This window comes from Pollachius pollachius (genome assembly GCF_949987615.1).
Source record: "Pollachius pollachius genome assembly, chromosome: 20".
Taxonomy (NCBI): domain Eukaryota; kingdom Metazoa; phylum Chordata; class Actinopteri; order Gadiformes; family Gadidae; genus Pollachius; species Pollachius pollachius.
In genome coordinates, this window is record NC_136953.1 from 5135650 (window position 1) to 5148448 (window position 12799).

General features: G+C 42.0%; 1 protein-coding gene across 1 annotated transcript in view; it reads right to left on the reverse strand.

Moving 5' to 3' along the window:
* Positions 1–8419: 8419 nt before the first annotated feature.
* The window catches only part of plcb3 (phospholipase C, beta 3 (phosphatidylinositol-specific)), a 37993-nt gene continuing 33613 nt past the window's right edge, over positions 8420–12799 (reverse strand). The window contains exons 29-33 of the mRNA XM_079757965.1: positions 11867–11943; positions 11561–11650; positions 11328–11385; positions 11063–11149; positions 8420–10731 (exon numbers count right to left, since the gene is read on the reverse strand). Coding sequence (XP_079614091.1) covers positions 10417–10731; positions 11063–11149; positions 11328–11385; positions 11561–11650; positions 11867–11943 — 627 coding nt within the window. The 3' untranslated portion in view covers positions 8420–10416. The remainder of the gene's footprint in view (positions 10732–11062; positions 11150–11327; positions 11386–11560; positions 11651–11866; positions 11944–12799) is intronic.

A 12799-nucleotide genomic window follows, 5' to 3' on the forward strand; every position in this document is an offset into this window, starting at 1 on the left:
AACAATGACATGTTTAGTATTTAAATATCAACCTCCTGACAGGTCATGCTTTAAACCCTTTTTAGTTTTAGAGCTATTGTGGAATACAATTAATAGGGGGCTTAATTCATCCAGGCGTCACTCTTTATGTATTTCGTAACACTTTTCAGCCTGCTGAGCGGCGAGCTATTCGAGAAATTGCCGCTTTTACGATTTGCATTGTTAAACAGCAGGGCAGCTCAATAAAGCATTAATATATCAAGTAAAGAGAAGGTCGCCACCTCTGTGTACTTTCTACTGTATTATGTTGTTGGCTGGGCTTTAAGGGTAATAAAGCATCCCAAAGTCCAAGCACAGCAACATCGCCACCTCCGGTCAGACAAGTGTCATTGCTACGTATGGAAGAGAAGAGCCATTTGATATATTTTCATTTTTTTTTACCATTTAATAAGGTTAAAAATGTATTTAATTAAATTTATACATTGCCTTAGGGAAGGTTACATAAACACCTGTCGAAACAACTTGCCTAATTGAGGAAGGGATGTTGGATGCACCCAAACATACAAATTAACAGCGCGCTTCATAATAAGTTCAGGTGTGAACGCGCGTGTGTGTGTGTGTGTGTGTATGTACGTGTGTGTGTGTGTGTGTGTGAGTGAGTGTGTGTGTGTGTGTGTGTGTGTTTGTGTAAGTGTTTGTGTGTGTGTGTACGCACATTTTCTTTCAAGCATGCACGTTTTAGACAGACAGACAGGCCTGCAGAGAATAGCTCCCCCTCACCCCCTACACAAACACAGAGATACAACCACACACTTCTCTCACACAGACACACAAGTCTATACTTCTGCCCTGTCAGTTTTCTGAGTAGTGGAATGGCAGCTGCTATTCCCACGGCAACCTGCCAGTAACCACGACGGCGTGACGCTAAAAGAAGGAGGGTAAGAGAGAGTCGGGGGAGGGGGGGGGCGAGAGGGAGAGAGAGAGGGAGAGAGGGAGGCTGAAGTTAAAAGACAAATGTGTGAATGAGAGCAGAACATGAGATAAAATAACAACAAAAGAATGGAGGACATTCAGCCCCCGAGGAACGGACACTTCCTGTGAGACTACGGGAAGTGACACGCTACTTAACTGTAACTTTTTACACTTCAGTTGTCGTAAGGAAATTCACTGCAGAATCATATTTATATGTATAAGAGGGCACAAATAAAATGGCCATTTTAACTATGATAAAATGAAGGTCAAACTAGAGGGAAGCACTTATGGTGAGCATCCAACAAGAGAGATAGCACTCATCAGGAGAAGCAGAAGAGGTGGAAAGAAAGACGAGAGAGAGAGAGAGAGAGGGGGGGGGGGGATGAGGGGGAGAGAGAGGGGATGAAGGGTAGAGACAGAGGCAGAGACAGGATTAGAAACATCAAAGAGAGAGAAACAGGTCAGGTAGGGCGAGGGAAAGAAGAGAGTAAAAGGAAGAGGTGAAACTTACGAGAGACAGCAGTGAGAGGGGAGAGAAAATCAGAGAAGAAATTGGATGAAAGTGAGAAACAAAGGAAAGGTGAGTGCTCAGGGTGAGAAATGAGGTGAGAACAGCACTAATGGCAGACATACCAATCATCTGTGAGGAGAGGACGGGAGAGGTTGAAGACCTGTGGACGAGGGCAAAGCAAGGAGAGAGAGGAGGGTTGGGGTGACAGAGAAAGATTGATTGAAGAGAGGGAAAATTACAGCGAAAAAATAGGTGTATTTCTTTATTGACGTCATCTGTTGTCAGTAGTGAGCATGTATAAAGGTGAATATAGATAAGAGTCACAAGTGGCAAAATTTATATTAACCATATTGCAATATTCTTCATTACCTCATATAGCAATTTGTGTGCACAGTGTAAATTGTATTTAGATTATTACATATTCATTGATGACATCGAAGGGACTGCTTGTAAGCTCTCCGATTGGTGAAACATTGCTTAATACTGAGCCATCAGTTAATGAATGAATTAATCTGTAAATCAGTTTAAATCAACTAGTATTGGTTGATAGCCAGTTGGGATCATTTGTAGTGGCTGACTGCTAGATCTATTAGTAGTACATTACTAGGACTGCATGTTTGGTTTTAGCTGGTTCCAAGGTGTTCCACAGAGGTCAGTTTGAGGCCCCTTACTTTCACTAATGGACTAATCCTCATTCATAATCCTATGGGAGAGAAGACTAAAGAAGCTTTTACATACTCTCCCCGTCTACGAGGGTTTTACAAAATGATTAGAAAATTGTCTGAACTTATGATTTAGTACTTTTACTGTATTTTGGTTGATTAAGTGATGATACTTGATTTAATGATTTAGAATAGAACCGTTGGTGAATGTTTGTGTGCTTGAATGATCAAGCCTTTAGCCCAATGCACACTTTAATGTAAAAACAGACGCAAAATAATGTTTTGAATTTTCTACAAACTGAGCCAAGGAAAAGCACCCTATCTATATTTGCACTCCATGTGCTCCGGACTCCAATATATAATGTATAAATTAGCCTAGCGCTTAATGTTCACTTGTAAAATGTCAGACTTCTCCTCCTGGCTAAATGGAACATTTTTAGAAAGACAAATATTACTAAAAACTTTCCTAAGAGGCTTGAAGTCTGAAGTACACTTACTGGAATGAGAGCCACAGCAGAAGAGAGGGAGCAAGAGTGAAGTCACAGTTGTGCTAAATCAATGCAAAACGGCTTCACACACACATACTACACACTGATGGATTGTAGCAAAACACACGCTCACCTGCCTTTACACACACACACACGCACACACACACACACACACACACACACACACACACACACACACACACACATACACACGCACACACACACACACACACACAGGAACAGCTGTGGCCAAGTGAGTGGCACATGTGTCTGAGAGAGATATGCTATTGCCTTGATGCTTTCTTCAACAGTGTTTTACTAAGGCACTAACCTTGACCTTGTCAAAGTATGATTGTCCACCAAGCGTATGGTTGATTGTCCATTGCATGCCTGATCACATATCTGGTTTGACAATCCCACATGTGGTTAAATGGAGGTCCTTTAATGCAGTACTTTACAAGTTGAGCTACAAAGTTAGTAAGGTGTTCCAAATTACAATACCTTTATTTACGATACATCAACACTGTTTTAAACACCTACTTATATATTAATCTCTACCTTTCCCTTGCCCCTTTTTTTCCTGGAGAGACAGATGACGAGTGGATAAGACGGATGGAGAGATGGTGGGAAGTAACGAAGCAGTGATAAATTAATAAGGAACACAGAGAAGGAACCAGGAACCATGACAGGCAAAGGCCGCTGGCTGTAGGGCTCAGACCACATGCCCCGTCCAAATATCTAGAGCACTGCGTGTTCCTAGGCCACAACGTGACTCGTGATAGAGCGCCGTTTGCAGACAATAAGCTCCATCAGATGGTTCTTATGTGTTGAAAGACATGCTAATGCTCCAGGCTAGCAAGAATGGGCCCGCAGGCTTCAGTTGTTGCCTGGAAGGAAACAGTTGGGATAACAACCATGAACCTAACCTCTTTAAGCCTGACGATTGCACATGTCACAGAGTCGGGGAAAGTAATCAGCAAAAAATTTATGTTCGTGAACCCACAATTCAAGACGTCAGCAAGAAAGCCAGTTATCTACTGGCATACAAACTAGCAAAGGCAAGCAAGCCTTTCTCTGAAGGGGAGTTCTATACATTATCCCATACATAACAGTTACACAACAATAGCAGTAAAAAAGTATCATAAAGTTGTCGTGGGTCGTCACCATGGGGATAACACGCCCCACTCCTTCCTTAAACTCTCTCTCTCTTTTTAAATATCAGTGTTGAATTAGATCTGAAACAGTGGCTCTTTAAAATGGAAAGCCAGAGAAAAAAATATGCAATAAGGTAACGTCTCATCTTATTTCTAGTTAATCTTATCCTGTACTTTTAAGGATATTGCATTGTCTACGAAGACAGGAATGTTTAGAGAAACAATTGTTTTGAATAATAACAGATAATTATTTACTACTTAATTGAGCTATTATTACCTCTCATCTTACTCAAATCAACACAAAGTCGACAAACTAAATCTTATTTCCACAGAAATGTTTGTTTCGTTCAATTATTTTATTTATAACTTCGACCAGCAGGTATTTCGTGATATTCTAAGTTTCAAACTAATCTTAATTGGGCTCCAAAATATGAATAATTGACATACGATGCTTTAAAAATAAATATGTAAAAAGATAGTTTTTACCAACCGATACTGAACAGCTTTAACCTGACCTTCTATAATAGAAAAACCAAAAGAGAAACATGAAACCATCGACCTTCAAGTGAAGACCCTTATCAGATTCAGATTCAACTTTATTGTCATTGCAAACCAGTACAACGAAATGCAGTTTAACATCTAACTAGTAGTGCAATCATTAAAAAGTGCTTGGAGAGAGGGAGAATGTTTAAAGGAGACATATTATGGTGTTTTCCCAACAAGTAAACATAGCATTTGAGTCCCAAAAAAATATGTTTTTGAAGCTGTTTGCTGGAAAAAGCTTTTAGCAAAGAAAATCTTGCTTACCGCTATTCCCCTCTGTTTCAGTCCCTTCAGAATGCGCTGTTTCTGGTGTCTGTAGCTTTAATGCAAATGAGCTGCTGCCCATTGATCAATGAGCTGTCAGACTGAACCACAGCATGGAGGGAAGGGATTGCTGCTGTTTGCGGACTCATGGAGCTCTATATCTATATCATATAATATAATAATAATAATAATAATAATAATAATAATAATAATATATATGGGTATTTATATAGTATTTTCTAATATCATGGCCAAAAGCTATGTGCCCCTCGGATGATATTATGAATCATAAAGACTGCGTCTGACGTCTCTGGTCCTTCCACAACAAGTAAAGACTCGTAGTGGGGGATATCTCAGCCATGGTTGAGAGGAATTGGGGGAAAGGAACTTTGGCCTTGACTCTCTCAAGTCCATCAACCGCGACATGGAGGAATAAGGGATTGTACTCCGGGAGCTGAGCTGCCGGACGTGCCGCCGAGTTCCCCGCGCCAGAGCTGCCGGACTTACAGAGCCGCCGGAGACCTACCCCCACCGGACCTGCCAGCTTCGGCGGCAGGTCAGCTCCCGGAGTACAACCGTCGGAGCAGCCGGAAAGCTTTGGCCGCAGTTCAGCTCCTGGAGTACACGGCCGGAGCTGCCGGACTGCCGCCGAAGCTTCGGCGGCAGTCTGGCAGCTTAGCTCTGGGAGTACAATCCCTTTCTCCTCCATGTCTCCTCCTCCGGACTGAGAAAGGGATTGTACTCCCGGAGCTGAGCTGCAGGGCTGCCGCCGAGTTCCCCCCGCCGGAGCTGCTCGTCCGCTGGTCCACAAAATCTTAGCTATGCTCTGATTGGAGGGGAGTGGGAGGTAATATTCAACTGTGCCCCCTTCCTACGTAGGAGGGGGCACCGAAACTGACTAGCTTGTTTGGTAACTGTAGGCGGGGTACTTTGAGAAACGCATATCTCACTCAAAAAATCATGTACAGACCTTTTTCAAAGTTTGTATACGTGTGGGAGCACCAGAGACCCAAAACAACACCCCAAATCCCAGGAAAAGTGTTTTCATAATATGTCCCCTTTAAAGGAACAATTGTTTGGAATTCAGATAATTATTTACTACCAGTTAACCAAACTAAAAATAAAGTATTTTGGCCCACCAAACAAATGTTTTTCATCTTTACGTAAATTAAATAAGGAAATCCAATCCAATTTATTCATTTTATTGAAAAAACACTTAGGTGGAATCCACGCAGAGGAAACAAAACCATGTTTTTTTCAACAATATGATCAGTAAGGCACAAACTGAAATGAGAAACAAGAACATGAACTGAAGCACACCAGTAAAATGAAGAAGTACTGGTGGGATTGGATACCAACAGACCTCTCCCTGCAATGCATATAGCACAACATCAACACAAAGGTATTATTTGGAAGACGGAAATATGTCTAAAGCCTTTCCAGTTATCACATCACATAAGCCCGCTTACTGCATCAATACTTGGTGTTAATCTAAGCAGCATGGGCGCACCCCTGTGGAGAAGTCTCTCTACTGCCTGTATAAGGTACAAGGTAGACTTCCATGCATCGTCCCTCATGGTCCCTCACAGAATCATACAGCAAAGCACAGCCTTGGCATATACATTTGAATTTTGATACTAAATTACTGAATAATTTGTCTGTCTTTATTTTCCCCAGATATAAAGCAGAAATCTCTCTGGAGCAGTGTGTCTCGGAGACACTTGAGTACGTTGATGCACTAGTGCACAACTTCAGTTGACAGTGAGTGACTGGAGGCTAGAGACGAACGCAGAATTATCTACACTGAAGGAAATCCCAAAGCTTGAAAGATGAACAGCCGAAGAAGCTGGCTACTGTGCTGAAGAACACTGGGGAGGAGTGGAGGAGCTCACCAACTTCCTGGATGCTGTGGAGAAACTGGCTTTTACTTCTCTGCAGGTGCTCCCAGGCGGAGGAGAGGTGGTTAAGCTGTCTCTGGGGATCAGCCTAGAGAGCATTGGGGACATTATCTCAGCTGCACGGCTGGTCTGTCCTCTCCTCATGCGGTTCAAGAGGGATGCTGAGGTCTTCTTCCAGCCCAGCCTCCACAACGTGGCCGTCTTTGTTTTAAACATACATAGATACCGTTGAGATAATCTGTAGGATAATGGAACTAAGGTAGGCTGGGGACTAATTCAACAATGATGGTGCAGATCGGCCAAATTGATTGAGATAGACAATAGTTCATTACAGACACACTAGGTGAAGCACAACCTGAAAAGGCATTCAGAGAAGACCAGACCAGGTGGTCTGCTGAGGGAGGAGCAAAAGCATGGTTGGCTTTGTTGTGAAAGTTAATATCAATTTGCTGACTTGCTAATAAGAGTTAATCAAGATATGCCTAACTTTAACATTACAGGCAGGAAACATTGATTGTCTAAGGACAGAATTAATCATATATGTTTTAGTCATATCTGAACCACTTTTTCCAGGGAGGGCTTCAGACTGATGTTCTTGTTCCAGGTGGAGTCAGTGTCTGGCTTTGTCGACCAGTTCAGCGAATGTCATCCCAGAATACTCCAGTTCCTTGATGACATGGAGGGCTGTGCCGTCCAGCTGGACAGGATGAAGAAGGGCTCTGAGATCTCTAGTGTGGCTGGGAGATAGGTTGGGGCCGTTGGTGGGGTCACGACCCTTGTAGGCCTGCTTCTAGCCCCGGTGACAGCCGGGGGGTCTCTGGCTCTGACCATCGGAGGGGTTGGTCTGGGGGCCACCAGTGGACTAGCCTCTGCGTCACCACAGTAACAGAGATGGTAGTCAATGAAGTACAGCAGAAGAAAGCCACTGAAGGCCTTCAGAGCTTCATGCAGGATGTGAATAGAGTCTAGAGGTGCCTGGATGAGGTCATCAACCAGAGGGAAGAGATATTAGGAGGGGATCATTGGGATACTGCTGAAGGAGCCGCGAGAGTTGTTTCTGCAGTTGGTGGAATTGGCTTCAGTGTTCGTACGATTTTTAAAGCTAGAAAGGCTGCAAGAATTTCAGGAACAGCATCACAAGCAGCAAAGGGAACCTTGGCCGCCACCAGGGTGGCTGCTAGTATTGGGTTGAATGTCTTTTTCATTGGTTTTGACATCTTCAACATCTGCAAAGAGAGCTGGAATTTGGCCAGAGGGCGCAGAAATTAGAGGGTGGGAAAGATGTTCTTCAGAAGCAGTTTTGGATTGTTCCACAATCTAAGTCGATTTCGAATTTGTCAAATATACTGCAAACCAAATCAAACTCAGAAACACAAATCAGAACACGATGACATCGCTAACCTAAAAGGCCCCATCTGTTTTTGGCTGATATTTTCTGGTTTTCTTTCTTTTGATGTAAATTGTGCATATTAGCATAACCTTTTTTCCTAACCATGTGGGTTCTGGAAAAAGTGGAACTCATACCATTTGACAGTACATTTCAGAAAATGCTTTATCCGAGGTCAAACTAAACTCATGGGAGTAGGATAGTTTTAGACTGTCAAACTGTCTGAGGTCATAGGCTAGACTATGTGATATATTATATCAAGCTCAATTGAAGACTAGACATTGAAGACATCTATTGTAACTACATTTAATAAAAAATATCCAGTTTGTTTCTAGCATTCAGAAACCCCATAATCAGACCCAAAATACATTGAGATAAAAGCACATTGGCATTTAAAAATAAGGCCGCAGAAATCTTGTTGGACTCGTGTTGGTAGGATTCATGTTCATTTGAAAGAAAAAGGACATTTTATGGAAAAGGACAAAAGTGCATTAACATGAACATACAGCCGTTGTTGAAAGACGGATGTTGTATATTAAATAACAAAAAATGCAAAGAAAAGACGGTGGGGAAAAAGTAGGTATTTATTGCCAGCTTTGTCATCCGGTTGAGGTGGGCCTCAGAATGAGACTACCAAGTGCATCGGACAATGAGAATCAAATCAACAAAATAAACTTACTTCAGCTTGGTCGCATCGATATGGAACATGAGGAATGACGTAACAAACAAGAAACAGTTTAATTATTTAAATTATGGACGTGAAAATATGTGTACACTCACAAATGTCTGTGCAGTTTCAATCGGTTCTGTTTTTTAACTGGCTAGCATGGAAAACGGTTCAATTTTGAATTAGCTTTGGGTCTATTTTTTGGGCCATTCTTGATTAAATCCCAGGTTTAGTACAGAAGGGTAGTACCTTCTATATATTTTCTCCACGTTTCTTATGGAAAAGGGTGAATCTCAAAAAGCAATCTTAAAATGTGTTTGAAATCGATATTAAAGGATGGGCGTCTGCCGCCATTACACTGGCAATGACCGAACCTAATCAAAGTGATTGTTTGGGCCATGAGGGATTATGGGTAATGATGAGAGGCATGAAGAGGCAGGCCTCTCCAAATTGGAGGACTTAATAACTAAGTATTTAATGACAGTAGCTTGTTACAATGATGAAAAAAATAAAAAAGAGAAAACAAGGAAATACCACTTGACAAAATGACTGATGAAGGTGGTCTACAAGCACAGGGCGGGGGATCAGTCAGACAGACAGCTAGTGCTTGTAGAGAGAAGAGAGGAACAATTCCCCTCCTTCCATAATTGGTCGTCCATCCCGTATCGTCCATACACCTCTCACACTCTCCATCTCTCTTGAGCACTTGTGGTCAGTAGTAAAATAAAAAAAATATTCACATGAAACTTTTTAAACTCAGGATCGAGATTTTTAAACTCAGGATCGAGACACATAAATTATTATCCTTCCCCCTTATGAACAAATCCCAAAAAGTCCAACATAGTAGTTTGAGAATATTTACAGTCTTGGAGCTTAAAAATAAAAACAAAACATTAAAGAAAAGGTAAATTAAATCTAAAAGCTTTACAGAAAGCAGCATTTGTCTCTGGCCATCTTCACACACACACACACACACACACACACACAAACAAAATCATTCATTCAATCACTGAGCAAACAAAGACAACATAGAAAGCCAGACTTTGGGGTAGGGTAAAATAATTTGAAAAATAAATTATAAACAAAATACTTAGAAAACGAACCATTAGTGGTCAAAACTAAACATATAATTTGTGTTTGTCAGCTTTGGTTTGTGCAGGGGTCGTAGCCAAGGAGAAGCACACACACACACATGCCAGTTTGAAGGAAAAAAAATAGGCAAACCTCCGTTTCTCTCTAAAATAGTGCTTGTTATTAGTGTGTGAGGTTTTGAAAAGAAGATTGGTACTACACCGCCCCTTGGTGGCCCACTGGCGCAGTTGCAGTAAAAGCATTTATACTAAACAAAAAATATCTAAAACGTTTTAAATCGATACAAGCAGATATTTTCCCTTCATAGAACTGATGAGTGAAATTATAATAATACCCTAATCTACAAATAGACGGGTCCAGCTGTCCAGTTAGGCTCTCCTTAAAATTGTAAGGCTTTGTATAATTAAAAAGCATTTGTGTTTGTGTGTTTGTGTGTCTGTGTGTGTGTGTTTGTGTGTAAGAGAGAGACAGAGAGGTGTGCTTCAAACAAAAAGAAATAATATAATAAAAACATATCATAAACATTAAAAAATTAAAACTAAGTAATTATAGGCATACTTCGGGAGGGGTCCTTAGGTAGGATCGGTTAAGACTCGCAAAGAGTAGTCTAACAAGATGCCCGACTAAACATCCTCTCAATAAAAACAACGACAACCAAAGACAGTAAACCTCTATTAAGTGACAGAATATAATAAAATCATAAAAAGTAAATACACCCAGTAAAGTTCATTATTATTATTATCAATATAGACCCCTGTTGAGCATGTGCATTTTGGTAAATAGATTTTCTTTTAAAACATTAACTGAAAGACATCCTGCCCTCTGATTTGCAGTGACTGGTGCACTCCGAGATGGAGTCGGCCAATGAGGTGGTGCTATTGTCCAGGCTTTGGTTCCACGCGCTGCAGTTGGGCGTGGAGGGGGGGGAGTTGGGGGTGGAGCAGTTGGAGGAGCGGGCGGACCCCGAGCTGGGGCTGCCGTTATTGGTCAGCGGCGAGCAGAGGGCGTCGCTACGGAGACCCTTGCTCTTTAGCTCTGCCTGCAGGTACTGGCGGATCTCGTCAGGTAAACGCTCGACCTCCGCCTCCAGCTCCCGCTCTAGACGGCACAGGAGCTGGGGGGAGGGAGGGGAGGGGGGAGAGAGCGGGGAGAGAGGGAGGGAGGGAGGGGGGAGAGGTAAAAGAGAAACAGAAAGATCTGTTGGCTGACACCAGGGAATTTGAACAGAAACAATCGACTCATTTCATAAAACGTTATGCCTTTATGAAATGAGGAAAATGAAGTCAATAGGCCGACCAGCAATTTTTCTGTTATGAAGTCCAAACAGACACATTTGATGCCCATAGCTTCAGAAACACCAAAGAAAAAAGCAATCAATTGATCAATCAGGTGAATTTATTAATTGACGCAAGTGAGTTATAATTGGTAAATGATTGCTGGCTCACTATTGGCTGCTCCTCGTCTATGTGCTGCAGGACTTCCCTCTGCCTCAGGACCAGCTTATCCAACCGATGGGCCTGGGCCTTCTCCAGCTGGAGGACAGAGGTGGAGACCGGTAGAAACAGAGAGAGGGGGAGAAAGAGAAAATAGATGCATGTCATTCACCACTACACTTTTCCTTCCCCTCGGCATAAGTTCATTTTTTAGGTGCCAAACAATGTAATGACTTTGATAGAAACCAAACATCATGATTGATGTGTGTTAAGTTACCCCACGGATCGAGGTGACAGAGTCTTGAATATGTTTCCTGTTGATTTCATTCAGCTCCCTAAAGCGAGAGAGACAGGCATTTAGAAAGAGGGAGAGAGAGATGCATGGAGACAAAGAGTGTGAGAGAGATAAAGACGAAAAAGAGAGAGGGAGAGACATGAACAGCATGTTAATAAAAAGTATGCCTATTGTGAATAGTCTGTATGTGTATGTGCACGTGTGTGTGTGTTTACGTTTCGGCCTTCTCTTTGTCCCGGTTCTTGGCTTCAGTGATGCTGTTGAGTCTCTTCCTGTCAAGAATCTTCTGTAGTTCCTTCTTCTCTCTGGGGAAGACAGTGTTTTTTGTAAACATCTTATATACATCTTTTCTAAACACTTTTATTTGTAGGTATTTATGGTGGTTTTATTTATACTTAATATACCATTTCATGCTTTTATTTTCACTTAATACATCCCACGATTTCACAATTTTTTCATCAATCATCTTTCCACGCTCTTGTATTTAGTTCACACATCTTTCCACGCTTTTATTTTTTTACTTTTCACAGGTCTCCCTGAGCTTCTTGAGTTGGGTTGCCTGGCACTCGTGAGCCGTCTCCTTCAGCTTCTGGAAGGCCTGGGAGGAGCACGCACACACACACACACACACACACACACACACACACACACACACACGTTGGTACTCACCACTGTCCCTCAGTGTATTGTGTGTGTGTTGTATTCATCCTAGGACCATAACTTCTTGGAGTGGCAGTTGCGTGTAATTGTAGGTTATGTTCATAATTGTGTGTATGCGTGCATTGTATTTATAACCGCCCATTTTAGTGTAACTAGTGTGGATTTCACATGAAGGGAATGTGGAATGTGCGTCTATACGCCTACATATTTTTACTTAAAGGAAAATAAAACTATAAATTATAAAGTACAATGTTTGTAAGGGACCAAACGACTTTTGATAGCGGGTGTGGACAAACTCAAACTGGGGTGTTTGGTTTTTATTTCAGGCATTCACCAAACATTTCACCTTATTTCCTTTCTAGGGACAATTCCTTTCCACCTTCAAGGACATTATCGGTCTGGGGATCAAACCATCGCACTCGTCTCTCCTGGCCTCAGTAAAACATCCGGAACCAATATCATTTGTCAAAAGGACTACCTTGTACTGATTAGCGATAGGCACGAGTGCGCCGGCCAGGAATGTAAACAAGAGCACTGGGGTCTCTGTGATCAAGTACTCATATGGCTTCCATGTTTGTTCTCCAAATCCTCTGTTCCGACCGCTGCACGTCGATGCCAAAAGACGAAAAGCGCGTGTGAACAATGTTTCCGTTGTTTAGCTCCGTTGCACGCTAAATGCTCACCAACAGAATCTTTACAAGTTAGAAATCTCGACAAATATTTGTTAATTCGTTTTAGTGTTGCAGGGAGAGATGGTTAAGACGGCTTGATCTCCCAGACAGGTATCGTCCCAT